At 36.5% G+C, this 26253-nt stretch overlaps 8 protein-coding genes and 1 long non-coding RNA gene across 18 annotated transcripts; 4 read left to right on the top strand and 5 right to left on the bottom strand.

Annotated features, from left to right (window-relative positions):
• The first annotated feature begins 1866 nt into the window (after window positions 1-1866).
• LOC107268864 (hypertrehalosaemic prohormone) lies at window positions 1867-2802 on the top strand. Its single transcript, XM_015742050.2, has 3 exons — window positions 1867-2010; window positions 2171-2375; window positions 2505-2802. Coding segments are annotated over exons 1-3 (252 nt in total). The 5' UTR covers window positions 1867-2008; the 3' UTR covers window positions 2550-2802.
• Window positions 2803-3487: 685 nt separating this feature from the next.
• On the top strand, window positions 3488-8268 carry LOC107268855 (small G protein signaling modulator 3 homolog). Its single transcript, XM_015742028.2, has 15 exons — window positions 3488-3750; window positions 3833-4014; window positions 4101-4199; window positions 4271-4434; window positions 4500-4710; window positions 4767-4897; window positions 4956-5189; window positions 5265-5359; window positions 5426-5571; window positions 5640-5737; window positions 5821-6000; window positions 6198-6308; window positions 6364-6674; window positions 6750-6910; window positions 6983-8268. The coding sequence occupies exons 1-15, from the start codon at window positions 3682-3684 to the stop codon at window positions 7173-7175; spliced, it is 2385 nt and encodes a 794-aa protein (XP_015597514.1). The 5' UTR covers window positions 3488-3681; the 3' UTR covers window positions 7176-8268.
• Window positions 3810-4750, bottom strand: LOC112494522. Its single transcript, XR_003060010.1, has 3 exons — window positions 4612-4750; window positions 4094-4533; window positions 3810-4004 (listed from the first exon to the last, which is right to left on the bottom strand). It is a non-coding gene; the product is annotated as an uncharacterized LOC112494522 (long non-coding RNA).
• On the bottom strand, window positions 8259-10487 carry LOC107268857 (glycerate kinase). Its single transcript, XM_015742034.2, has one exon. The coding sequence runs from the start codon at window positions 10355-10357 to the stop codon at window positions 8378-8380; it is 1980 nt and encodes a 659-aa protein (XP_015597520.1). The 5' UTR covers window positions 10358-10487; the 3' UTR covers window positions 8259-8377.
• Window positions 10488-10578: 91 nt separating this feature from the next.
• Window positions 10579-14895, bottom strand: LOC107268860 (adiponectin receptor protein). Of its 3 annotated transcripts, none has more exons than XM_015742039.2 (7): window positions 14605-14895; window positions 13591-13869; window positions 13427-13525; window positions 13019-13190; window positions 12544-12941; window positions 12310-12474; window positions 10579-12198 (listed from the first exon to the last, which is right to left on the bottom strand). In XM_015742039.2, exons 2-7 carry the CDS (start codon window positions 13834-13836, stop codon window positions 12064-12066), a joined length of 1215 nt encoding a protein of 404 aa, XP_015597525.1. In that variant the 5' UTR covers window positions 13837-13869; window positions 14605-14895; the 3' UTR covers window positions 10579-12063. The 3 variants fall into 3 exon arrangements, with proteins under 3 accessions (XP_015597525.1, XP_015597524.1, XP_015597526.1); XM_015742038.2 differs by having other exon boundaries at window positions 13591-13873; window positions 14605-14890; XM_015742040.2 differs by lacking the exon at window positions 14605-14895 and adding an exon at window positions 14163-14182 and having other exon boundaries at window positions 13591-13873.
• An 84-nt stretch (window positions 14896-14979) lies between these two features.
• LOC107268858 (glutathione hydrolase 7) lies at window positions 14980-19756 on the top strand. The gene is made up of 11 exons (XM_015742035.2): window positions 14980-15299; window positions 15363-16736; window positions 16836-17065; window positions 17445-17614; window positions 17682-17839; window positions 17905-17984; window positions 18056-18328; window positions 18421-18711; window positions 18776-18842; window positions 18922-19155; window positions 19242-19756. The coding sequence occupies exons 3-11, from the start codon at window positions 17050-17052 to the stop codon at window positions 19459-19461; spliced, it is 1509 nt and encodes a 502-aa protein (XP_015597521.1). The 5' UTR covers window positions 14980-15299; window positions 15363-16736; window positions 16836-17049; the 3' UTR covers window positions 19462-19756.
• Window positions 19544-21130, bottom strand: LOC107268862 (GDP-fucose transporter 1). The gene is made up of 4 exons (XM_025086155.1): window positions 20994-21130; window positions 20646-20850; window positions 20447-20585; window positions 19544-20390 (listed from the first exon to the last, which is right to left on the bottom strand). The coding sequence occupies exons 1-4, from the start codon at window positions 21056-21058 to the stop codon at window positions 19798-19800; spliced, it is 1002 nt and encodes a 333-aa protein (XP_024941923.1). The 5' UTR covers window positions 21059-21130; the 3' UTR covers window positions 19544-19797.
• A 152-nt stretch (window positions 21131-21282) lies between these two features.
• On the top strand, window positions 21283-22793 carry LOC107268861 (jmjC domain-containing protein 7). 5 transcript variants are annotated; one of them, XM_025086154.1, is made up of 5 exons: window positions 21283-21532; window positions 21685-21889; window positions 21969-22176; window positions 22247-22508; window positions 22580-22793. In XM_025086154.1, exons 1-5 carry the CDS (start codon window positions 21504-21506, stop codon window positions 22767-22769), a joined length of 894 nt encoding a protein of 297 aa, XP_024941922.1. In that variant the 5' UTR covers window positions 21283-21503; the 3' UTR covers window positions 22770-22793. The 5 variants fall into 5 exon arrangements, with proteins under 5 accessions (XP_024941922.1, XP_015597528.1, XP_015597527.1 ...); XM_015742043.2 differs by having other exon boundaries at window positions 21396-21532; window positions 21667-21889; window positions 21984-22176; XM_025086153.1 differs by having other exon boundaries at window positions 21396-21532; window positions 21667-21889.
• An 81-nt stretch (window positions 22794-22874) lies between these two features.
• Window positions 22875-26239, bottom strand: LOC107268856 (zinc finger and BTB domain-containing protein 17). Of its 4 annotated transcripts, none has more exons than XM_015742030.2 (6): window positions 26108-26239; window positions 24738-25500; window positions 24225-24671; window positions 23888-24147; window positions 23422-23815; window positions 22875-23322 (listed from the first exon to the last, which is right to left on the bottom strand). In XM_015742030.2, the coding sequence occupies exons 2-6, from the start codon at window positions 25488-25490 to the stop codon at window positions 23050-23052; spliced, it is 2127 nt and encodes a 708-aa protein (XP_015597516.1). In that variant the 5' UTR covers window positions 25491-25500; window positions 26108-26239; the 3' UTR covers window positions 22875-23049. The 4 variants fall into 4 exon arrangements, with proteins under 4 accessions (XP_015597516.1, XP_015597519.1, XP_015597518.1 ...); XM_015742033.2 differs by having other exon boundaries at window positions 23485-23815; XM_015742032.2 differs by having other exon boundaries at window positions 24738-25496; window positions 26108-26223.
• Window positions 26240-26253: the final 14 nt, after the last annotated feature.

Below are 26253 nucleotides of genomic sequence, written 5' to 3'. Positions count from 1 at the left end.
AAAAATAAACTGATATTAACGCATGAGCACCGTTTTCATTGAGAAAAAATAAAAACTCTAACGCCCCCCCATTCTTATATTATATACACACACTAGTAATTATTGCAATTAAACCATCTAATCATCTAAGTAAAAAATATTAAATGCATAGAATCAATATCGTATAAACATTCCGAGAAATCTGAAATGCGTCTTGCCAAGATTTTCAATTTTCGTATTTTTATTCTGACTAGAGAATCATTATAACAAAGTATCGCAATGTGATGTTTCCGGTACTTGGATTTTACTCCGAGAAGGCAGAAGTAAGAAAAGCACAATATTCAAACAGCAAGAAGAAGAATAAAAGAAAGCAAAGGAAGCTTTTGGATAAAAAACTAAGAAATCGTTATATGTATAGGCACTGTCTTAAAAACAACAGCAAAGTAAAAGAATCCATGGAACGCAACAGCGACAATAAAAAAACCCACGTTTAATACTGCTAATTTGAAAGTCGTAAAACAATTAACAATCTAGCTCATGGACTGACAACAATTCCGTCACTTAATTTATCCATCTACAGTATTATTTATATAGGATCTAATTAAGTGTGTGTCAATCTTAATGAGCGAACTTGCTAATTGTCCTGTACAAAGAAATTTAAGGGCTTCATGTCCCGCTGTTTTTTGAATTACAAAACGAAGCCCCAGATAAGTCATATGCGTACGTGCATAGTCCTTAACAAAATCCATATAATAGTTAGTCTACTAAGGCCTTGTGAAATATCGTCATGCTCTTTCTTATGATCTTTCTCTTATTCTTAGGAACCATAATATTCCGAGTTGATTTATAACCGTGATTTTTAGGATAATGTTAATATCTTTATTAAGTCCATACGCTAACTGCGTATATGCTGTTATGCACTAATATAAATGAACTACAATTTAGAAACTGCATTCAATAAGAATGCAGAGTAAAATTGATATTGAAAAACTATAGTATATACTATATACTGTACTATGTAATGCATTGCTTTACCCAGAAAACCAGGACTTTGTTGTTTTCATCAAAAGGTTTGGAGAAATATCCTCTTCAAGGAATCCTCATCCATCAGGAGGATTGATTATGATCCGTCTATACTTTGATACTGGATTAGCTGGATCACATAGAATAACATCTTTATAAATAACTGCGTCATCAAGTATACCAAGGAGTTTTCTGGAATCATAACAATTTTATATATTAAATATTATAATAAGAGCAAGAATTTACTTCCGAATGGCGGAAGGGAGTTGGATCGGAAGGTTTCTCTTTTTCTCATTTTCTTTTAATTCTACAGTCCGTTATTTCGTTCAGGCGCAGTTGTCCCTTTTTTGTCCCTTTCTGAACCTCCCCAGAAAAATAAGAGAGAAATTTCTACACTTAAACGTTCTCCGTCTTCTTCGTGAGTCAGGTTTTTCATCTTTCTTTTTAATATTTGTTATATTTTAATTTATTTTTCTTATTTATATATTTAAACGCTAGCATAGTATCCGTTTTCCTCTTTTAATAGATACTCTAAATAATTCTGATCTATAAAATTACTTGGAGAAGTAAAACAATATTCTCAATAATAATATTTGTTACATGTCCATCGATGTAACATTATTGGCTATGAGATTAGGAAATAAGTAGGTCCAGGATTCTCGATGATGTTCTACAAAAATTAATTGTATAGAAAAATAAGAAGAAATATTACTGTTATACCTCTGCATATACTCTAATAAGTGACAACCTCCCTACCTCTCTAGGGTGGATTTATTCTATTACTCTACTTGTCGAGGAGTGGGGTTTTTTTCATTGAGCTCAGCAGAGGGTTTCTCAGTGATACGAAGTGGGGGTTGCACCTACCCTGAGTATATAATCCCCCCGGGACACGATACTTTCAGTCAAACATAATTCTCGAGCAGCATCGAGAAGTTATCAGAATTACTTCTTATTCTCTCTGTCCTAGTTCTTTTGAATTCAACGAGTTATCCTGATTATTAAAATCATGTGAGTTATCATTAACTAATAATAACATTAACACGGCATTGCTTTCATTTTCTATAAAGTGTCAACACATTTAAATTAATATTGTCGAGTGAACGTTCCTAGTGCCATCACAATAATAATTAAAATAAAATTACATAAAACCGAAACTTATAATTTACAGGTGTCCTAAAATTCATACAACAATTTTCATCGTCTTGGCGATGATCTTCATGATCCTCGCGTGGAGCGCGGAAGCTCAGTTAAACTTTTCCACCGGATGGGGTAAACGGAGTCAACTGTTACCAACTGGAGGTAGCAGCTCCTCGTGTTCTAGCCAGGGTAGACCATCCTTGGAGCAGCTACTGGGACTGTACAATCTTATACAGGTATTTATACTATAATTTCTATTATATATACATAATATATATAGTATCTGCTAATTATGGCCTTTGTACACAGTCATTCATATATTGATTATCAACTGTTGGGATTATACTGTTGTTCTGAATGTTCAGATGGAAGCACAGAGAATCCTGGACTGCCAAAAGTTGACCAAGTGAACCAAAAAATGGATGAAGAATGTGGAGTAACGATGAGGATTTATAAGCTTGGACTTCATGAGCATCAGACTATCAAGAGAATGATAATTGTAAAGATAATGTAACGTTTGAATGAAGTTTCAATGTAGCTGTAAATTATATGAAAATTCAAATATATGTATATTAATTGAGTCCCAATTCATGTCACTTATGTGTCTGTAATCTTATATGTAGTAATGTTCATGTATTTAATAAAGTTAGCAAAAGAATGATATATATGTATATATACGTTTGGCTAAGGAATACTTTGGAGACACGAAAAATCAAGGGGCGTTTACAATAGCAAGATAATTTTTAAAAAAACGACTAACTTAGGATATGACAGCATTGGAATTCTTTCCTTACATAACCAACCTAACCTAACAAATACTGGATGTCTAACATTGAAAAAATATAAACAAATTCGGTGTGTTAGTCCGCTTTATGGTCCTCAAAACAGTCATTACGCTGGAAAATCTTTGAGGTCGGTACCCAAAACAGCTACTTGTTCTCAAATAAGCGACTTCGTAAATGAAATCGTCTCCAAAGTATTCCTTAGCAAAAAATATACATATATGTATATATTCTTATAAATTTTTTATCATTATGATGTGATTTCATTTGAAGCTTTATTTTTTATTGATGCCGCATTCCAATATACTCATTCAAAATGGATATAGTATAAAGGGAAACAGATAGGACTTTGTTGATATTACATTCTAGAAAGGTCCATTATGAAAATAATCCAAAATTTTAAACTTCACTTGGTGGATATGTATGTACGGGTATGTACATACATCCAACTGAAAGATTTCAAAGGATACAGTCTCGAGAGAATGTAAAAGAGTTCATCCGGATGTGGTGCCATCTCTGAATGAATGGCTGAAACTGGTCTGGAACTGGAAATTGGAGCAATTGACGTTTTACCAGAAGACGCGAAAATTTTCTATTACTATAATTTCAGTTTATCTGTCAGAAATATGAAATTTTGACAGATGACGTTTATTTGGAATAATCAAACACGTTCGTTCTATTGGTAGCTTTTTCTCATTGATTTTTTTGCTCTCAGAATTCAAGATTTCTTTTTACTTTTTTTTTTGAGAAAAAGAACATAATGGATATTGCTAAGTCTCTCTTTAATGTGCGTGATCATGAAGGTTATGTGGGAAAAGAGGATCACAACGTGAGAAATTTGATTAATAATTCACAACCGTATATTAATACTTTGTTCACAATATGATGGTCATTTTCCATTTTTATTTTAGAAAAAGTTGGAAACTGCTATATCTGACGATGAATATGAACTAGATGGAACTGGCCTCGATGGAGAAGGCTTATCTCCAGCACCTGGAGGGCCATTTTCAGCTCTTACACCATCAATGTGGCCACAGGATATATTGGCAAAGCTTAATCAGCCTGATGATCCTAATTCTCAGCCTGAATATCGGTAGAATGAGAATATCATTATCATGTGGTAGCTGTTGTTTATCTAATGCAAGCATAAAATTATTAAATAGAATATTTACTTTTAAGATTCGATGAATTTGGTTTTCGAGTAGAGGAGGAAGATGGTCCTGAGCAGAGTTCAAAAAAGTTACTAGGTATTCCATTTGTTGAAGATCCTCAACACAGGTTTGTTCTCTTCAATTTATCTTCCTACACTGTATGAAAAATTTTTTATTCTAAACTCTTTATTGCTTTAGGCTACAATGGGTAGCTCTTCTTGAATTTAGCCATAATAAAGAAGTCTCGGAACTTTCCTGGCAGCACATAGACCAACGTTTACCAAGAACTGACAAACTGAGGGAAATGGTCCGTTGTGGGATACCTCACTCTCTTAGGCCACAAATTTGGATGCGAATGTCAGGTAGACAGGCAATATATAGGATTAAAACTTCTAACGATCATCAATTATCAAATTATAAACTGCAGGAGCCCTCCAGAAGAATTTGGCATCTGAAATAAGCTACAAGGACATAGTAAAAGCATCCAGCAATGACGCCTTGATGACCAGCAAACAAATCGAGAAAGACCTGTTACGTACCATGCCAGCGAACGCCTGTTTCAGTCATCTAAGTAGTACTGGAATACCAAGGCTACGTAGAGTAATGCGTGGGCTTGCTTGGCTGTATCCTGACATAGGGTAAGAATGGTCCATAATTGCCAAAGAATGCTCTACAAACAGTATGAACATTCCAGATACTGTCAAGGCACTGGAACTATGGCAGCTTCGTTACTACTCCTACTTGAAGAAGAGGATGCATTCTGGATGATGGCTACCATCGTCGAAGACTTGCTACCAGCATCTTATTACTCCTCCACGCTTCTAGGTAATGTTCCTGAAGTTTCTTCTTATTCAATATTCTTCATTTGTATATACGTCTTTAGGTATACAAGCGGATCAGAAAGTTCTCAGGACTCTGATAGCAAATTACTTACCAGACATCGACCACGTCCTTGTCCAGCATGACATAGAATTGAGCCTTATCTCGTTACACTGGTTCTTGACACTGTTCGCTTCAGTGGTACACATGAAGATCCTTTTGAGGATCTGGGATTTATTTCTCTTTGACGGGTCCATAGTTCTGTTCCAGATTACCCTTGGAATGTTAAAAATCAAAGGTAGAACAATCCAATCTCTTCTAGTACTATAATTATATTTAAGAATGATGTAAGAATCATTCAAAACTGTTGCAGAGACGGAACTAAAGCAACTTGAAAATTCAGCACAAATATTCAACGCGTTATCGGACATTCCTGGTGATATCGATGACGTAGATCAGTTACTCGAAGTCCGTCAAATTGTATTGTACAAATGACTTGTGTACTAATTATACAATACCAATTAAATATTTTAGGTGTCTCTGGAACTTAGCGGGTCCTTGACTGACGTCTTGGTTGAGACCCACAGAAGAAGACACTTGGCCTATTTGATGACTGATCAGGGTGCCCTAGTTGGGAATCCTGACGCCACACCTAATTTGCCTAAACAACACTTAAACAGGTATATTGTAGAATTATTGAGAGAAAACTAATTACCAAATTTACTTGATGTATATTGGTTATTCGCAGACGACAAGTTAAACGGAACAAGTCTGTGCTGCAAACATTTTTGTTTGGCGACGACACCAGCGAGGACGATGCTAAATCAAAAAATATTCGTCAAACAGGTATGACGGTCGTCATATAATTTATGATAAGAGTGATTAACTTATGACGATCAGTAATTAAATGTATTTGTCATTACTTTTAGAAATATTGGTGGATCTCAGGGAGGCAGTGCTCCAAGTGGCAAGACATTTCATTAACGTTGATCCTAAATTGAACAGTATCACTCTAGTTGCTGACTACAATATGGAAAGTCATGCAAAAGATCATGACAATTATATTAACGTTTCTCGCACACGAAAGAGACGTGCCAAAGCTTTGTTGGGTAATAAAAAAGCGATCAGTACTTTAGAGATATTAGCCCGTATTCAAAACTCGCTTTTAGTGCTAATAGCCCGCTTTTAAATTATTTGTTAGTGACTTTTAACTAAAAGCGACTCTATTAGTGACTTTAAGAGCGAGTTCTGAATATGGGCTATTGACATTAGTTAGCGATATTTAAGGAGAGAATATTTTTCACAGACTTTGAAAGGCATGACGACGATGAATTGGGTTTCCGGAAAAATGACATTATTACAATAGTCAGTCAGAAAGATGAACATTGCTGGGTTGGCGAATTAAATGGATTGCGAGGTTAGTATATTGAACCAAATCAAAAATCCTTTATTATAAATTCTAAAAATTGCAGGTTGGTTCCCGGCAAAGTTCGTAGAATTGCTTGACGAGAGAAGCAAGCAGTACACCTGCGCCGGTGACGACGCGGTCAGTGAAGCTGTGACGGATTTAGTCAGAGGTAGTTTGTGTCCAGCTGTGAAAGCAGTCCTGGAGCATGGTATGAAAAGACCCTCCTTTCTGGGAGGTCCTTGTCATCCTTGGCTGTTCATCGAGGAAGCTTCAAACAGGGAGGTCGAGAAGGATTTTAATTCTGTCTACAGTCGACTAGTCCTCTGTAAAACTTATAGACTGGATGAAGATGGGAAAGTCCTGACGCCTGAAGAGGTAGATTTGACACGTAGTATCAATTGGTAACCGTGAACCCTATCCTCATGACTCTTTAATCTTATGGCATTTTAGTTACTCTATCGTTGCGTCCAATCTGTCAATTTGACACATGACAATGCCCATGCTCAGATGGATGTAAAATTACGTTCTCTAATTTGCCTTGGACTTAACGAACAAGTCCTTCACCTCTGGCTGGAAGTTCTATGTTCCTGCGTTGAAGTGGTACAAAAGTGGTAAGTATTCCCAGTCAACTTTATGGTAATGTTTGTAACAGAAGAACGATAAACAATTGTTTCTGTGAATAGGTATCAACCTTGGAGCTTTGTAAATAGTCCAGGATGGGTGCAAATAAAATGTGAGCTACGTATCCTCAGTCAATTTGCCTTTAACTTGAATCCTGATTGGGAACTGCCACCGAAAAAGGAACAGTCACAGCCACTGAAGGACGGAGTGCGCGATATGCTTGTTAAACATCATTTATTTAGTTGGGATTTATAAATTATTCTCGTCCAGGTGGCAACAGAAAATAAGTATTATCTCAGCTCCAATGTACAAAGGATTTTCAAAAGTAACGTGGACAAAGTAAAAACCTTCCGTCATCGGTTCCGTCCCTCCGTCATTCGTTCCATGAGCAACATGAATACGTATACACCTAGTTGATGGCTCAGTGATGATTTATAAGGACGGACAGCTCTAATTAAATTATGTTCGTATTAGAATGCATAACATTCATGGGATATTTGTAGAACGTCTATGGAACGTCTGGATAGTCTTAGAAGTGTTTCTAGGATGTTTGTACTCTGAGAGCGTTAATGCTGCAATTAATGAAATAGTATCTTAGCAGTTTTCAATGTCTTCAACCTATTATTTATATAGATTTTATTTATTTCTTTAATGGAAGATTCCTATTTTTCACTGAAATATATTATTTATCTTTTATGAATGCGGAGAATTCTGTAAAAGATATTTGATCTATTGTGTAATCTCTCATGATACTTGTGTATATACGTAATTAGAAAATTTAGCTTAGACGCATTTGTTTTTTCTCTGAACAATATACAGGGCGCGTCGTTACGTTTTATGGTATTCTTCAGAATTGGAATTGGTTTCTTTCAGATTAGCATTGTGCAAATTGAAACATTTCGGAATCTAATAATTGAATTGAAGATGGCTAATTAATTAAAAATATTGTTTCTTAATCCCTCAAGTATCAGTGCCGTAAATATACGTCGTTGAACTTTTGTCTCATCGGCCCAGAAGTTTTATCGGTATGACAATAGTAATAACTTATCCTTAATCTTAAATATATACACTACACTACCATATGTACAACACGTTTCTCTTGTTATTTGTTCTATAGTTATGTGCAATGAAGTTGTGTATTTTGTCTCCCAGACCGTTCGGGCCGGTGTAAAGCGACGCGGCACAGAGGTTCCGGTACTTGAGGGATTAACAATAAATCGGTCTCTGAAGGATATTTGCATAACATAACGCGACGACATTCCGCGTAGATTTTATATTGGAATTGTTATTCTATACTGTCATTAATCATATCTAAGTCTAATAAAATGATTAGGTGGATTAACCAAAATGGTATCCTTTTATTGGATTAATCGGTATAAGTTGTGCTCTTAAGTAAATACTGTACATATGTACAAAAATATGAAATCACTATAAAGAATCTATCGCTTTTAAGAAATTTAAGATTTCTTTTGCTTCGTGCAACAAGAATGTGTTAAATTCTTATCTAGAATTTTGATATTTAGTAAGTCCTCTGAGTTCCCCTTCGGTGGCACTTTTTCTTCCACTTTTTGGAGCATCGAAAGGTCTGTTTTTAAATTGTGATCCTCGAAAGGATCTGGGCATTTAAATATTGACTTCAAGTCTACTGTGCACTCACAATCTCTTTTAGCAATATATATAAAATGTAGATCCATAACGTTAGTACCAGTGAGGCCAGTTTTAACTAAATCTTTGCCATTTTTGAATCTGCTGTAAAAGTTATAAGAATCATTGTTTTGTAGAGTATTTTCTGGACGCATTCGCTCCAGTTCCACTTTCATTAAAGTCAGTGGATCGGTGTCTTCTAATTCATATTTTATTCCATTGTATAGAACCGTTTGTGGTTTTTTATCTTGTTTCAGCGGTTGTTCAGTAATTTGTTTATTATAAAGAATTTTAATTTTTGTTAGCAGATCTTGAACAATTGCGACAATATCAGCATATCCGAAAGCTCCTGCAGCATCTGTTGGTCCATCCTGACCATCAGTACCCGCACTGAGTAATATAACTTCAAATTCTGCCAAAACGGGATTTTGATGTATTTTGGTCAACCAATTCATAGAAAAATACAATGACAGTTCCTGGTTCCTTCCACCCTTTCCTGGTCCACTCACTACGACTGTGGGCTCACCACCTCCAATTAGGAGAAATCCACTTACTGGAATCTGATCAATAGATCGAAAGATCTCGTCGACTTTCTCCTTCGGCAATGCCAGGGTGGGGTGCTGTGAAACTTTGTTGAGAAATTCATCTTTACTCACTTTACTTTGCAATGCCAAACACACTAGTTCTGCAATATCAGTATAATATTTGCTGACATCTTGGACTAGCCCTTGGACATGGTTGCACAAAGTTATTGGAGTTAAACCCTTCTTTAGAGCCTCTTTTTCTGCAGCTTTTATAGCCAGCTGGTTATTGGCAAGAATAATATTTTTTACATGATCAAACTGATTCTCGACTTCCTTTGATATCAGCACAGCCTTTAGATCCTCCTCAAGATCATCGTACAATTTATACTTTTTTAAAATAGCTATGACATCCTCTGGAGTATTCTTATTAGGAACTGTTGGACCACTAGCAATTAAATCAATAGGATCCCCAATTATATCAGATAGGACTAGACCTATCACTGATGCTGGATAAGCTGCTTTAGCTAGACCACCACCCTTGACCAAGGAAATGCTCTTTCTGACAATATTGAGCTCCTTTATGTCTGCTCCAGCATTTTGTAGTTTTTTACAAAACTGCTGCTTGGTATTCGACGATAATGGAGGCTTTGGAAGAAATAATAAGGCAGATCCACCTCCAGAGACCAAAACCATCAGTGTGTCTTCCTCTCTCAAAGTCTTAACCATTTCCATAATATGTATAGTAGTCTCTAGCGAATCACCATCTGGCATGTTATTTGCTGCTCCTTCACGAAACTCCAAACATCCCTTGAGCTTTGGAAAATTCTTAAAATCCTGAGTCTCCCAAATCTTCTCTCCAGATCCTTTAGGTACACTGATTATCCCTTTCTTCAAAGTCTCACCCAGGATACGCTCCAAGGCAATGGCCATTCCCATAACTGCTTTTCCAAAACCCACCAGATACACGTCTTTCTTAATAACAAATTCTTCCTCTCCAACAAGAAACTTGCCATCTTCATATTTTATTTTATTTTCTACAATTGACCTGGGTAAAACTGCCCCAATACCAGCATTCAAGATACCTCTAAGATCTGCTTTGACTTTATCACTAGACATTGTATGAAAGACTTTGGTTCCAAGGAGGTTATCATTTCTTTTGTTATATGACAACTGGTAGAACTTAGTAAAATGCTGAATACGTGACTGTCGAAAAACTTGCCACAGTTGATTGCCATACACGGCATTTACATGAATTAATTTAATCGACATATCTTATGTAAGAAATTATGCCTATTATCAATTCTCCGGGTTGCTACGCTTACATGGTAAGATAATCCGTAATCCGATAATGAGAAACATGAACATCTTGGAAAATTTCAAAATTAAATAATCAACGAAAATATGTTCTTAGATTACCAACAGGCGAACCTTATAGATTTTATAATGCTTAAATTAGGACATATTCATTGGGTAAAATAAAAAGAATTAAGTTTAGCTCTTCTGTATGTTTCGCGTGCACAAAGGTACGTGATTACATACTTTATTGATTTGTTAATATTCCATTTTTTTTATTTGTGTAAAAAGTTCAACAACATCTCGTTCTCCGTTCTAAGTACTAGAGACTTTTCAATAATGAAATAAAACAATTATCACTGCTTTCACACTCTCCTAATTTTCTTTTTCTTTCGGTTAATATTATCATAATTTTTGTTATGACAAACATTCATTTATTTACTTTCGTAGGAAGGAAACGAGAAGATCGACGGATACGCATCATGTGGTGAAACATTTATATTGAATTATAATAAGAGTTAGGTATGTGGGAAAACTTAGTGCTTCGATAAAATATCACAGTGCAAGAGATATTCCTACAAAGTAATTCCTCTTGAACTTGAATGAGAATGATTTTGTAAAAGTGAAAAAGAGAAATGCATTTCCATCGATTTGCCTTCAAGCCTCCATTTATTCCAGACTTTCTACCGATTCTCTATATCCTTCGATCCTTATAATTCTTTTCTCATTTCTCTTATCCGATAAATAAAGAATAAGAAATGGAACATCCTCGTCGAATGGCCGTTCGCCAAGGAAAATAGAATTTATCTTTGAGGCCACGCGATCTATGTTTCCCCCCCGTCGCTTTCAGTATGCAAAAAACGCTTACAATCCCCCGGGAGGGGGGGGGAGAAAATCTTCCATAAATATAACACCTCGACAATTCGCCAAAATCGATTCGAGAAAAATATAATTACGCATACTTTCTCTGTGCTAGTTATTCACTTGTTATTCTCTCTCGCTTCGTTTCTCTCTTTTCTCTATTACTATTTTTCTTTTCGTTTCCAATGCTCCCTTTTATGATCACATTTTGTTCGTGTTACGTTAAATGGTGGTCGCCCATATTAATAATCCGTATATCAAATCGTTCATTCGTGCATGTCTTTTTTTTTAATGGTGAGAATTTTGAAGAGGAAATGAAAGCGAAAAATCAAACACCTTGACCTGCTCCAACCAGACAACAAAATCTGCTACTCGTGTAACACGATAGTGAACGAAATAACAGAGAGAATATTAATGCTGATTTAATTTAAACTAACTAAACCGCTTGAGGATCGAACGTGACACGATACCATTGTTCTACGGTGTACGTTCAGTGTGGAATAATTTAACTAAATTAAAGTATAGCTCCTGACAAAGTGAACGAAAAGAAGGGTCGTCACCTTATGGAATTTCAATAGAAAATGATTAGGACCATGTTTCTTTTTGGATTTACCCCGAGGCACAAAAAATGTTAATACACTAGCGAAACTGTTCTCTTAATTGCTTTGTCTTCCTATCTGCTCTCCTTAATGAAAAAAAAACCCATTCATTTAAACATTATTTCAATTTTTGCTATCAGTTTGGTTCCGCTTATCCTCCGCTGGTTGTTTACATTCGGTTACTTTTTCTCACATAACATAAAAATAAAGAGTCAACAAAATTTAGAACGTTATGACTTGAGAGGGATTCGTGCAATCGCCCACTGTCATTCTGTACATTGCCATTTCCGTGATGCCGTGATAGTGAACGAACGCCGCTGCAATAACTAGCACGTGGAAGATCTGATGACTCTGGAACTGATGTAAAAAGTGCAATTAGAATGACGTAATGATGAATTCGAATAGTTAATACTGAGCAATGATTGAATGGAGAAGTTATTTATAAAAAATCTCTAGGTAAACACTGACCCAAATGTCAAACTTCCCGGGGAAGAAACGCTCGGGAACGCGTAATGCGTAGAACAAAGCACCGAGGATATACAGGCAACCCATGAGAATAAGCCATCCTAAGGAAGCTTGACTAATGGCCTTGAACCATCCCTCGGCGACAGCGTAATGAACAGCTGGTATTACCTGAAAATTCATTGGTGAGAACATACAATATTTTTTACGAAAATGCAGTTTCTCTTATATAAGCCTTACGCCGCTGAGACCAAAACCCATGAAGACTCCAGCACGCAGTGGCCTGTAACTGGGCTCGCCAAACCTCTCCCACAGGGAAACAACAATGCTGGTGATACCCAGGACCACGACAACAGAGAGATAAATCAATTTAGGCTGGTAGTCACAATAGAATCCATAGTACAGCCAGGGTACGAAACTGCCCATTATCAGCATTGCTATACCGCAGTAATCCAACTTCGAGAAGAGTTTGCCAACGCACTCGCTGTGGCAGTGAACGGTGTGAAAGGCGAAGGACATCCCGAGGCAAATAATCGCTCCAGCGAAGAAGGTCCCGAATACGAGCTTCTCCTCCAGTTGAATTTCGATTGGTGGTTGAGTTAGAAAAAAAATTGCTATGCCGATGAAGGCTACACAACCTGGAGAGCAAAACAGAAAAGGTATCTTTGCTAAGAGTATTCTATAGGAAGATCCTGATCCAGGACACTATAACTACCTAGTAAATGCGTCCAGATGTTTCCAGTCTCTGTATGAATACGAAAGATGCTCTTGAAACAGACGTAGAAGGACGGCAAGGGTGGCCTATGACCCGCGTGGAGAAAATCGTTATCCTGAAGCCATCTAGGAAGGTTACGGAAGTGGCATTGTTTCCATGAAGCTTCCCATACCTATGTGCCAAATATAGAGTGGAAATGATTTAAGATTCTTGTGAAACAACATGTGAAAACAAAAATGAACCACATTTCACCTCCTAATTTACATGAATTATATATGGCTCTAAGTAGAAACACGGAGAATAGTAAATAAAGACCTGATTAAAATTGACATTGATGTATGTATTATAATCGTTATTCTTGCATAGTAAATGTAATTGATTGTTTTGGAAATATTTATTCCTATTTACCTTGCGAACAAATTCTTCAGCCTGTTCTGCTGCGTTATGAGCCAGAGCACTAAGGTCAATTTCATCACTCAGAACACCAGCTTTCAGAACCTCCGTCATCTGCATAGTAAAATATTCCATTTGATACAATATTTTAATGCATGCAAAATAATAACACCTATTACCTCGCAATCCAAAAGATGGTCATCTTCTGGAGTAGATGGTAAAGGACATCCAACACCATCCTCCTCCTCTGCCAAGCAACTGGCATCATCATCTTCAAGGAGTTCTTTAACTTCATGCAGACCAGGTATCTCGCTACTCAGCGAGACACGGTCGCTCCAAGGTATACGATGACGGAGTCCTATATCACCCGCTGAACAAATCTCGTCATCCTTATTCTCCACAATAGCATCCTCGTAATGTGACATCTTCGTTTTATTTTATAGATTCAGATTTCTTTGCTGTCTAAAGAAAAATGTCTATAAGTCTCCTGAACAATGTACATTATCTTAACAATATTATTAGTATATATAATTATTCATTATATATATTCATAGGTATTACAACAAGTGTATTAATTATCTTCTAGATAAATTTATAATGAAACAGAAAAAGAATATTTATAGAATTAACAAAGGTCATCGCCGAAACATGAAACTTACTTAAAGGAAAGTTAAGACACTGTAATTGATTAAAAAATTACTAAGAAATAAATTTAAGCAACTTTATGACCCGTTACTGACCCATAGATTACCTTATTAAAAAATGTTAATAACCGCAGCAGAAAACACAAAAATAATATCTTATTGGTACCACGGTCTCTGATATAGCTATCTTCAAAACTCAAGTAAAACTATAAATTGTAGACACGATGGTAATTCATTATCTCATCTAATCACAAAACCAACGCATTAACGAAAAATTACAGATAAACTTCCCACCGATTATATTTCACCTAAGCCTCAGTAAATCGTCTATAGCAAAAAGTAAAAGGTCAAACCAGATTACATAAGCAAATCCGCTATACATAAAATACTCACTAAAAATGTTGAAATGAATTTAAAAGAACCAAGAAATGCAATAATAAAATACAAAAGTGTCAAAAGAGTAAAGATGAAAAAATGAAAAACTAAACAATAATGAACACTCAAGTCAGCTGAAGGAAATTGAGTAATAGATGTCAGAATAATTATTACCGTATGTTCTTGATGAAGGTATGATAACCAGGCACATAGACAATATATATAGCCTTATGTACACACAATAGAAGACCAAGAGCACAAACACCCGAAGAAAACTGTTCCCTGTTATTACATTGAGGAGCAAATCCGAGGCGATGATCTTAACGAGAGATAGCCGTGGCAGCTAGTGATAGCGAGCGAGTGTAAAAAACGCTGAGCGCGAGACTTAAAAGTTACTTCAAGTGGAGAAATAAATAATACAAAAACGTCTCAGCGCAAAGAACCGAGAACCACTAAGAACTTTCTGGCTGACTTCGTCGTAATATTTGCTCCAAAACGGAAGCTAACGGAATTAAACGGAGTTGCGCGAGCTTCCACAACGTACCACGTATTGTCAACCATGTTAAACGTAACGACCAGTAACGACAGAAATACAACTGAACACAACAGAATACGAGCGAGAGCGCATTCACTTGCTATTGTGAAAGATTATGACCAATGCAAATAATTTAATGCTGAATAGAATTGAATCACGAAAGATAGCACAATGTTCATTATTTTCTATTAAATTTATTGGAGTAACGAGACAATGGAGTTTCTGTTAAAACAGAGAAAATAAACATGGCCTTGCAATTAATTGCATGCTAATGCAGTTCTGACGTTCTGAAGAAGCTTGTAAAGGCTCTAGAGAATACTCTAGTTAAATTACAGTATGTATCGTTCCCTAAGATAGTTTCGTCAATGAGAGGTATGCAGTGTCCATTTTTTTTCAGGTACAAATCTATGCACAACATGGATATGGAACGCAATGGCATCTATTTAAATCTACAAAGAAAATATCTGACTGTATTTTTACTGGCTATATTTGCTGACTGGTTACAAGGACCATACCTTTACAAAATCTATGTGAACCATAATTATGAGAAACAAGACATCTCGTTGCTTTATATTATTGGATTTGCAAGTAGCACAGTTTTTGGAGTTATTATAGGATATATAGCAGATCGTATTGGTAGAAAAATCCTTTCAATTTCCTACAGTGTTCTCTATTCTTTATCCTGTATATCTATTTTATCTGAACATTTTTGGATTCTTCTAATTGGACGTGTTCTTAGTGGGATATCAACCTCTATACTCTTCTCAACCTTTGAATCATGGTACATGAATCAACATATAGAAAAAAAACTACCTATAGATTGGATTGGAGCAACTTTGACCAAGACAACATTTTATAATGGGCTCTGTGCTATAATAGCTGGAATCCTAGCATCTTTTGTAGCTGTTAATTTAAATCTAGGCCCATCTGGGCCATTTGTACTAGCTATTCCCATCCTAATGGCCTCAGGTATCTGTTGTGCCATCTTATGGGATGAGAGTACAAAGAATTTTCAAGAACTTACTCAAAGATCCTGGACAGATGGAATCTGGCTGATCTTTACGAGAAGCAATAGACTTCTCTTGTACTTAGGTATTGTGCAAGCACTCTTTGAGACTTGCATATACATTTTTGTATTTCTTTGGACTCCTGTATTAGAACCACTCAATCCCAAACATGGAATTATCTTTAGTATCTTTATGCTCTGCATAATGCTAGGTAGTTTCTTAAATTCCATTTTATACACAAAGTACAGAATTTCCAGAGACTACCTTCTGAAGCTAAGTATTATTCTGGGACTCTCTAGTATTTTTCTGTGCCTCATTGGTAGTATTCTTCAGGACAGTCATGAGGTTTTAGGTAGCAAAATTTGCCTTGTTGCTTTCCTTGCATATGAAGTCTCTATTGGAATGTATTATCCTGCTATTGGATATCTGAGAGGTGTAGTTTTTCCAGAATCTCATAGAGCATGTATTTCCAATTTTTTTAGAGTACCTTCCAATCTATTAACATGTGTTATCCTGATGTATATTAGAAACAATGTTCCACGAAACTATTTAATATTTTCTATTAGCTTTGTAAGTCTTGCCATTGGAACAACCTATAGTTTCAAATTTGCCAAACTTTACAGAAGGTATACCGAAGCAGGTAATCATACAGTTATTGTATGATCATGTGTAACCAAATTTCTTAATAGTAATGCTACAAGAAAGTGTTTTATAATCAATCATTTATTGTCAAAATTGTATAATACATTATACAAGTGCAAAAGGTGCCTTTACAGTATTTATATATATATATTTATTTGAATATTCTATGTGAAGAAATAAAACGCACAATTTTATTCTATATCGTTTCTCTTTTCTCTTAGTATTCTTGTCATAATTTGGGACTTAAAAGAGTGATATACCTATGGCATATACTGTATGTACAGCTATAGTATGCATATCACTAAATGGCAATGAACTTAACCAAGTATGGTACCCAAAGTAGTGTATCCAAGCAAAAGTTTCTATGTAACAACTACTTCAGAAAGAGTTTTACCACGTTTTCGGAAAATGTGTATATAAATAAAACATTTTAAAATGAGTTACGACAGACGTAAGTACATTTTAAAAAGACAATTGTTTATTAATCTTGTGACCTGAATTTTAAAACCATAGTTCCAATTGTCAGCAATTAAATTCTTAATTTTCAAAATCCATCCTACAGAACTTTCTATAAAATGATCACGTTTACAAGAAAATGCAAAAGCTCAGAAACACTTATTACAACAAGGAAGAGATTGATGAAAGTAAAAAATATTCATTATTTTGTTGCACCAATTGTCTTTCAATTCTTGCTATGAACCCAGTTCACTCCATTTGTTAGGACATGTTCAATGTTTTAAATATCTACAAGTGATCAATAATTATATTCTTTTTATATAACAATATATAATTGACTTCAATTATACTCTTTGTTCTTTAACATTGAATAGAGATACTGACAGAGGATTGTCCACTGACAAAGGACAAGAGTAGCCAGTTTAAACTAAGTACGTGCTGTGGAGGTGGGCTAAAAATCATTGTCTCTTCTTTTATTGTACTGACCATAGCTGTCACTGCAGCTCTAATATTTCAGTTATTGTATTCAACCAATATATCACAGGTAACGTGTTATAATTCTTAATTAGGCCAGCACATTGCCTTTTATAATGTTCCCTTTATACTTTTAGAGTATTGCTGGTGTTAATGGTGCTGTTGCTACGGACTACACGAATTGTTCACAAATAGGAACAACAATTTTAAGAAAAGGTGGCAATGCAGTCGATGCTGCAGTAGCTGCTACCCTATGTATGGCTGTGGTAGCACCAGAGAAAACAGGGCTTGGAGGGTAAGAGTATAAGACAATAATTCCTTTGAGAGTTCAAAGCTAAAGGATATTATTTTTTTTCTCAGGGGAGGCTACATGATGATTTATAACCACAGAGATCAAACAGATCCATTGATTATAGATTTTGCGAATAACACAATCTCAGGTTCATATGAGAAATACAAGCCACTTTTTTTCTATGTAAATTTTTCTTAATGAGTTTCATTTTACAAGCAGATCTCTTCGCTGCAAGAAGCATAAGAATTCCTGCTTTATTGCGTGGGTTAGAATTTGCACAAACTTCATGGGGAAATTTACCATGGTACAAAGTTGTAAAGCCTTTGGCAGATTTGGCTAGAAATGGATTTGTTGTATCAAAGGAATTTGCATACGAAATTTCCAAAAATACGGAATATGCAAATCTCTATGGAAACATTAATCCTGGAGAGATTCTGTTGCTACCTACATTGGCGGAAACTCTGGATGCTGTAGCAGAATTCGGTGCTGATGGTAATTTAAAATAATAGCATCTCATTATTAAAATTATTTCTCGTAGTATTAGAAAAATTCATTCGCTTATTTCATTTTATGCATAACATCAGTGTTCTACAATGGAACTGTAGTCAAGAAGTTTCTACAGGATGCACTGCTATCTGAATATTCTCTACAAGAGTTAGCACTGTATAAACCGGAAGTAACAGTGGCAAGAAAAACTAATTTCTATGGTTATACTATATATTATCCGCTACGTGCTTTACCCTTAGAGCAGACCCTGCAGGCCTTGGAGAATTTAAAGATTATGGAGCAGAATTCATCCTATTTGAATTCTCAAATTCTGGTAGCCCAATCATTGGTCTCATCGAATTTTAAATATTCCAAAGTTGATCCCAATGGTACGTGTAATGTTTTAATTTTAAAAAAACATGCTAAATGAGCCAAAGATAATAATTGTTGCAGCTGAAAGTCAACGGTATGCCAGTGTAGTCGCTATGGATTGGCAAGATAAATACGTCTCAGTAGTAACGTGAGTACATAAAAAAATGTGTATTAAATATATAAACAAATTTTGTATCCTTTGTACTAATACAAAATTGCAAAATTAGAGGCCTGAGTGCGCCCCTTGGTCTGGCGCGCCTGTCACCCGCTGGCTTTCTTCTGGATGGCACAGTAGCCGGAAATACTCTGGCTTCCTTTGCTCCTGTAGCCTTCCGGGATACGTTGTCTATCTGTGGCCTCCGAGGTGTTTTCGGCAGTGACGATCCCACCGTCATCGGGGAATTACTGTCCAACCTCCTAATTCTTGGGATGAATGCTTCCACCGCTGTAGAATATCCACGGTAAGCCTTACCCTGATCCTCGTACGATCACGTAAATACTCTAGGTAAAATCTTTGCAGTTCTTAAAATAATATTATCCTTTGCAGATATTACTTAAGATATGATAATATAGCTGTTGAAAGCGACGAAAGACATTCCGTGGATACAATGCTCCAGATACATCTAGACACTATAGCTAATTTACCTAAAACAGACGCCAGTCTTATTTCTAAGAGCGTGAATGTCATCACGAAGCACAAGGACTCCGTAACGAGTCATTCGGATAGCCGGGGTGGCGCCCTGGCTTCAAGATATAAAAGAATATGACGAATAGAACTATTGAAAAATCGACAGATGATTTTTATTAGTGAGATATGTAAGGCGAGGTCTGATATTTAATACTGAAGTATTGATTTATAGTATTTTTACCGGGTGTGTCACATCATCCAGACGTATTCCAGGTGTTCAATTACTTTTGAAAGATCAAGTACAAAATATAAATGCACCGCTTCCAAATGTAACTCTGGATGAAATGATACCGCCTGTATTAAGTAATATATTTTTTTAGAAATGATTTTACATTTTATACTATATTATACAATAAAATCTTTGTCACGTTAAACACTATCGTCTCAATTGACAGCAATGTAAATATAATTTACGTTATACTTTGAGTTGTTCATATTTGTGCTCAGTGTGGACTTTTTCCATATCCATTTGTTTAATCCTCGCGTAGGCAGCACTGCCCCCAAGAACAATGACGTTACTAGTCCACCAGAGTACTGACTTATGTTCATGGAACCAGTAGCTTGCTAGAACAGTCTGTGCACAAGCTTTGGCAGTACCACTGATATTGTGCGTTAATGGAGAAGTCACTTTGATTTGCAAAGCAGTTACGTATCCTATAGCGAATCCACATAATCCACCAATAGTTATTGCAAGCCAAAAAAATGGTTCGTACAGTTTATCATAATTATAAACAACAATGTGTTCACCGCTTATTAGCATTAATGGAAGAAAAAGTACAATGCTGTAAATATTATTATAGTAGGACAGTAACCAGATTTCCTGGTTCACAAAGGGCAGTATCCTTTTTGTGTATATCGAGTACAGAGACAGAGTTAATGATCCAACGACACCAAAGAATGTACCAAGGATTGATAATGATCCAGCAACATTTTCTTGGTCCACTCCTAGCCAAAAGCCCATAATAATAACTCCACAACACACTATACAGCCTGTTGAAGTCTTCTGTCCTGCATTAGAGAGTATGGAGAGTAATGTAATCACAAGATTTGAGTTTCAAACTTACCAAGAATGGCATAAGTGAAAAGAACGTTGAACACTGTTGTCAATGAACGTCCTATGTAATAAAATGCGACGCCTACATATTTAAGGCACAAATTGTTGCTAGCTATCATCGCAGTGAATAAGATAGAAAGAGGCAAGATCTGAAAAGCAATTATCGTAAGTATGTTTTGTAATAAATATTACTACGTAATTCATTGCACCTTCTTTGCAGTCTCCAAATTGTAAGGATGTCCCTTTGGGAAGGTAATGTAATTTGGATACCATCTTGAAAGTCCACTCAGAACTGTGCATATAACGGCACTGACAATGCACTGAAACCATGTAACAAATAATGGAGCATCCAAATTAACAGTATCACTGGATAACAAAGTTTTATTGACAAAGACTGTCAAAATTGACGTAACCCTGAAACAATGGAATCAGTAAATATTGGCACTACAATTAATGATAGTATTAGACATAACTTATATCTTCAGTTGAATAATTATTTAGATTGTTATATAGCTAATAATACATAACAATTTACAAAAATGTATAACCTAACTTACCAGTACACCGCAACTACTATAGTTATATTAATATATTTTGACAGAAGACTTTCATCAGACGACATTATTATTAATTATTACCAGGAGTTATATGTCACGATACAGTCATTCTTATCATTGACACGTATATTGTTTTAACTGAAACCGAATTGATAATAAAGTATGCCAGGGTTGCATTTTCTCACGTAGGGACTTTTCCTAATTCTAGATTAGCAGTAACTGGCGCTAACAAAAATTTGGTGCCTTCGTGTTGAGCAAAAAAAATATTTCTTCAACGATACTGGTCATTGTCTAAGCTAATTCACAATAATTTTATTATTAGAATTTAAGGTTTCTTCACTTTGCAAAGAGTTTAAGTAACGCGAACAAACCTATTGTTAATTCTCACAGGAAACAAGCCATAAAAGAAAATTATTAAATTTCCTGAAATTAAATTATTATCTTAAATTAGATTAATATAATGTCAGTTCGGAGTATGAATAATAAACTAGATAATAAGATTGACACAGCATGCAGAGTACTTTCTCAGGAGGCTTCAGGTTTGTTGTAACTAAATAGAATAATAAATAGTATATCATTTCTTTTCATACAACACATTACATTCCTTTCGATTATCCTTTCATATTACATGTATTGATTGAGAAGAAGTTATTTTTACATTCTTGTTTTATAGTATCTCCTTACTTTGTAGAACTTTATTTGTCGGATCAGATTCTAGAAGTATCAGAGGCCATAATAACACCTTTGACATTTTATCGAGAATATGTATCCAAAAACATACCCCTATTAATAAAAGGAGGTACAAGTCAATGGCCAGCCATGAAAAAATGGAGTATACCATACTTTCAAAAAGTTCTTGGAGACAAAGAAGTAACGGTTGCTGTAACACCGAATGGGTATGCAGATGCAATAGCAGAATCACATGATTTCAATGGAGAGTCTATAGAATATTTTGTAATGCCTGAAGAACGTCAGATGACAATGTCTCAGTTCCTAGATCATCTGGAAAATCCTCAAGCAGGAAGTGTATTTTACATACAAAGACAGAATTCAAATTTCACAGAAGATTTTCCAGAATTAATTTCAGACGTTCCTCCTGACATACCTTGGGCAACAGAGTCATTTGGTAAGCTTCCTGATGCTGTAAACATTTGGATGGGTGATGAGCGTGCTGTTACGTCAAGTTAGTACAAATTATATTGCTCCATAATACTGTTCAAATACAGTTTCATACGATTGTAACATCTCTGCAGTGCACAAGGATCCTTATGAAAATATTTACTGTGTTATATCCGGTGAGAAGGATTTTCTTTTACATCCTCCAACAGACAGACCTTATATCCCTTATGGAAAGTATCCTGCTGCTGTCTATAAAGAATCATCACCTGGACAATGGAAGATAAATCCAATGAATATAGATACTCCAAAAGTTCTCCAGGAGTCAGAGTCAGATAACGAGGAATCGAATCTAGTTCCTTGGATACGCGTGGACCCTCTTCATCCTGACAACACGAGGTTTGAACCATGTGAACTAAGAGGGACTCAAATAATTCTTCAAGATACCTGTTGGTATTTATTTCCTGCAGGTATCCCAAATACAAAAATACAAGAACTTTAAGGGTCAAAGTACAAGAGGGTGATATGCTCTATCTGCCGTCATTATGGTTTCACCACGTCCGCCAATCCCAGGCCTGCTTAGCATTAAATTACTGGTACGATATGGAGTACGATATAAAGTACGCGTACTTCAAAGCCCTGGAAACGCTTTGCGAATAAATGAATAAACGACTTATCCAAAAACGATACTTCAAAACAAAAGACATACCGAGTCATGATATAGCTATAGAGTAAGAGACACAAGATGAACTTCCGATTATCGCGTTGAATTCTGTTATCGTCAATAGAAACGACATCGTATTTATTCATGCACTGTCATTCTACAGGGGATTCATTAAAGTAAATTATACAATTTATTTTATATCGATCTCGCACGTCCAAAGTCCACTGAAGAAAATGCAATTAGTCCGTAAAACTGACCCCGTCACGTACGCGAAAGTCAAGCAATATCATCGTCGTCATTCAAGACCCTGGAGTTATGATGATAGCCCCTCTTGGTCCCGTAACTCCCAGAATGCTGAGTCTCATACATCTTCCTGTTTTCCAGGTAACGTCTGTAATTATTCTCACGCTTGCGACGTTGCTCCTCGGCTTGCTGGCGCAGCTTTTCCGGGTTCATGTGGGTTGTGACCATATGTCTCGTGAGAGAACTCATGAATTTGTAGGTTATGCCGCAGACATCGCAGGAGAGTATCTCCTCATTAGCTCCTTGCTGTGAACAGAAGACATACAGAAGGTTAGGAACCCGATACACCGTCTAGTCACCTCGAGCGAACATGGGTATCGGGTAAACTCCTTATGTTCGACGTACTTGCTGGTGCACCATCATGTGCCGCTGCAAATTGTTCAACCGATTAAACTCCCGACCACACACCTCGCAGTCGAACTTCTTGTCCGGGTCATGATTCTTCTTATGAAGATTCAGATCGCTCGCGTGCATGAAGGACTTGTGACAGATGTCGCAGGTATGGGTCCTTTGGTCACCAGCCAGGTGAGATTGCTCATGCTTAGCCAGACTAGCCTTCTCGAGGAAGCGTCGACCGCAGTAGATACAGGGCAACGGCCGAGACTGAGGGTTGTGCAGAGTAAGATGCCTGCGAAGTGCCGTCGACGTAGGGAAGTTTTTGTGACACTCCAGACACTGGAAAGGACGATCCCCGGTGTGGGTCTTGCGATGACGCGCCAAAGAATTCTGATCCGGGTATCTAAAAGTTTATGAATGATTAGGAAAACCGTTTAATATGGACCTAGGGATTGGTAGATATTTGGAGACGTACCTCTTAGGACAAAGGTCGCAGGGAAAGTTTCTGGTGGTGATGTCCTCCTCTCTTGCATGCTTTAGTCTGTTGTGTCGTAGCAGCTGGAAGGATGTCTTGAAGGATTTGTTACAGATTTCACATTTAAGAGTATCCGTGGTGGGGATTATTACTTGGGTTCTCTTCTGGCCGTGCTCATCCTCAGAAATGATTAGGGATATTGTCACGGTATTGTCCTCGTTGTCCATTTCGCTGAGTGAGGAACTTGGGATGATGGAGTCCTAGAATTATAAAAAATGAATAAGTTTTGAAAGATAAGTAATGGGAATAATTAGATAATTTATTATCTAGTACGTACTTGTTTATCTTCTATGTTATTTCGATATTCCATGTCACCCGCTGTACAATTTCCATCGTCTGATGACCTAGAGTTCTGTGTCTGATGACTCTGACTCTCTTGACTATCCTGGTCGTCGCTACTGGCCTCAGCAATTGCATAGTTTCCATCCGCAGTCAAGTAAACAGGCTGCAACGTTCCTGTGTCGTCCTTGAAGTAAAGCTGACCATCTTCATCCTCGTGGAGAAAGATCTGATCCTGAGAATTTTCTTCTTCCTGCTGCTGCTGTTGCTGGCTACCTTCTTCCTGACTCGCTGTTTCCCAACCTTCTTGCTCCATTACAACACCTTCGTATTGATACTGTTCGTTATCATTCACAGAATGTGCCACGTAGAGGGTTTGCATTTCTTCTCCTTCGTAATAAATGGTCCCTTCAACGGGGATTGCATTATCCTCTATTTGATCGACCTGGAGAATTCAATTAGCGTGATGGATATCTCAAAGCATAATGTACAAAAATTATAGTAAACATACCTTAAGAAATCTGGCACCAGAATTTTTCTCTTCTTGACCCTTGGAAGAGCCAACTGACTTCTTTGAACCTAGTACAGTATAAACCAGATTATTCTCTGTATTCTTAACTATCTCATGGCCGCTATTCTCTTCATTAGCAGCATCATTTATACTGTGATCGTATTCAAGAAGCACTCCAGATTTGTTGGCCTTCAAGATGACTTCTTCAGCAGAGGAGGTTCCAGTGTTCTCGGAATTAAGCATATTTACAGACTTTTTGCTAATATTGTACGTTTTCTTGTTATTCTTTAGTTGAATCTGACTCATCTCATTATTATGTTGCCTCGATTCAGATTCATCAGCATCCTCATCTTCCCAGTCTTCATCAACATCGTATGTCACATGCTGCTTTTTCACCTTAGAGGTTCCATTATCTAAGTGTTTCTGGGTAGACTTTTTAGCAAATTCTTTGCCCGAACTATAGACTCTTCTGTAATGTCCAGACTCTTCAGATTGCACTTTAGTATGCATCTCTGTTGTACTATTTCCTGCAGATTTATTAGTAGTCCCATTGCTATTCTCTAGATCATGTTGCTCCTCCTCATCTACATCCTCTTCAACTTCTTCGATTTCTTCAATAATTTCCACAATCTCTTCAACCTCCTCATCAACTCCATCTTCAGTAGCTTCAGATTCAAAAATTATTTCTTCACCCTCCTCTGCCTGGTTCAATATCTCCCCCAGGTCCTTCACTTCGATCACTTCAACCTCCATAGTGATCTACCTTTTATAGGACATACGGTTCAAACAATTACTACTTAGACAGTAGAAATACCATAAAATATGTGTGGTACACAAAATTGAATAATATTCCTACAGGACTACTCCCAATCTAAGAATACAGAAGTAAAAATGATTTCAAGAGCAATGCATCATCCCACAATATTCTTGATCACACCTGCTCTGAAAGTGCATAATAATCAGAAGTTGAAATAAATAAAAGCCACATAGATACCCTGTAAAGGTTAATGGAGTCGAAATCTATTCTAACAGGAAACTCTTCTACGATCTGTGCATTCAAGTAGACAAGGCTGCCGACCCAGACCCATTGAATGTTTAACAAATTTATGAAAATCCTGGCCCAGGATATGGCCAGTAATAAAACAAAATCTGTGCACAGTGTCTATTCTCCTGAAGTGTTATTTCAATTTATATATTCGTTCTGGAACGCGGTAGGAACCAGTCGGTACGAGAATGCCATGCATTTATCAACGGATAGCAAAATGGCCACTGGCCGGGAGGGAAACCCTTGAGTCAGAATTGTGGGACAAATACAAAGATCATGAAATTATATGAATAAGTGAATCGTTAAAATTACATGCGTTACATACCAATAGATACACGGAATCTGAAGTTATAAGCCAGAATGCCAAGAGTGCCGCAGAAAAATAATATATTTACTCGGTCGATACGCGTCAGCGTGCAGTTCCTCTTAGAGCGAGTGACGCCACCTTTGAATGCTAGGCGCATACGCATT

Source organism: Cephus cinctus, unplaced genomic scaffold, assembly GCF_000341935.2.
Source record: "Cephus cinctus unplaced genomic scaffold, Ccin1 Ccin1_scaffold0596, whole genome shotgun sequence".
In the NCBI taxonomy this organism is placed as follows: domain Eukaryota; kingdom Metazoa; phylum Arthropoda; class Insecta; order Hymenoptera; family Cephidae; genus Cephus; species Cephus cinctus.
Note: the sequence above shows the minus strand (reverse complement) of the source record. Positions and strands in the feature narration are given on the sequence as shown.

Excerpts from the sequence above, each read along its gene's own strand:
- LOC107268861 (XM_015742041.1), top strand. The coding sequence starts at position 21,454 with ATGTCAGTTCGGAGTATGAATAATAAACTAGATAATAAGATTGACACA. Across the intron at positions 22,177-22,246 it reads TGAGCGTGCTGTTACGTCAA|TGCACAAGGATCCTTATGAA; the intron begins GTTAGTACAAAT and ends ACATCTCTGCAG. Across the intron at positions 22,509-22,579 it reads CTTCATCCTGACAACACGAG|GTATCCCAAATACAAAAATA; the intron begins GTTTGAACCATG and ends TATTTCCTGCAG.
- LOC107268862 (XM_025086155.1), bottom strand. The coding sequence starts at position 21,058 with ATGTCGTCTGATGAAAGTCTTCTGTCAAAATATATTAATATAACTATA. Across the intron at positions 20,851-20,993 it reads ATAGTAGTTGCGGTGTACTG|GGTTACGTCAATTTTGACAG; the intron begins GTAAGTTAGGTT and ends CCATTGTTTCAG. Across the intron at positions 20,586-20,645 it reads ATTTGGAGACTGCAAAGAAG|ATCTTGCCTCTTTCTATCTT; the intron begins GTGCAATGAATT and ends ATTGCTTTTCAG.
- LOC107268858 (XM_015742035.2), top strand. Across the intron at positions 17,985-18,055 it reads TGCGAATAACACAATCTCAG|ATCTCTTCGCTGCAAGAAGC; the intron begins GTTCATATGAGA and ends TTTTACAAGCAG. Across the intron at positions 18,329-18,420 it reads AGCAGAATTCGGTGCTGATG|TGTTCTACAATGGAACTGTA; the intron begins GTAATTTAAAAT and ends GCATAACATCAG.
- LOC107268856 (XM_015742030.2), bottom strand. The coding sequence starts at position 25,490 with ATGGAGGTTGAAGTGATCGAAGTGAAGGACCTGGGGGAGATATTGAAC. Across the intron at positions 24,672-24,737 it reads CTGGTGCCAGATTTCTTAAG|GTCGATCAAATAGAGGATAA; the intron begins GTATGTTTACTA and ends TGAATTCTCCAG. Across the intron at positions 23,816-23,887 it reads TGCGACCTTTGTCCTAAGAG|ATACCCGGATCAGAATTCTT; the intron begins GTACGTCTCCAA and ends ATAAACTTTTAG.
- LOC107268864 (XM_015742050.2), top strand. Across the intron at positions 2,376-2,504 it reads GACTGTACAATCTTATACAG|ATGGAAGCACAGAGAATCCT; the intron begins GTATTTATACTA and ends CTGAATGTTCAG.
- LOC107268857 (XM_015742034.2), bottom strand. The coding sequence starts at position 10,357 with ATGTCGATTAAATTAATTCATGTAAATGCCGTGTATGGCAATCAACTG.
- LOC107268855 (XM_015742028.2), top strand. The coding sequence starts at position 3,682 with ATGGATATTGCTAAGTCTCTCTTTAATGTGCGTGATCATGAAGGTTAT. Across the intron at positions 4,015-4,100 it reads AATTCTCAGCCTGAATATCG|ATTCGATGAATTTGGTTTTC; the intron begins GTAGAATGAGAA and ends TTTACTTTTAAG. Across the intron at positions 4,898-4,955 it reads TTACTCCTCCACGCTTCTAG|GTATACAAGCGGATCAGAAA; the intron begins GTAATGTTCCTG and ends ATACGTCTTTAG.
- LOC107268860 (XM_015742039.2), bottom strand. The coding sequence starts at position 13,836 with ATGTCACATTACGAGGATGCTATTGTGGAGAATAAGGATGACGAGATT. Across the intron at positions 13,526-13,590 it reads ACCATCTTTTGGATTGCGAG|ATGACGGAGGTTCTGAAAGC; the intron begins GTAATAGGTGTT and ends TTTACTATGCAG. Across the intron at positions 12,475-12,543 it reads TGGGTTTTGGTCTCAGCGGC|GTAATACCAGCTGTTCATTA; the intron begins GTAAGGCTTATA and ends ATGAATTTTCAG.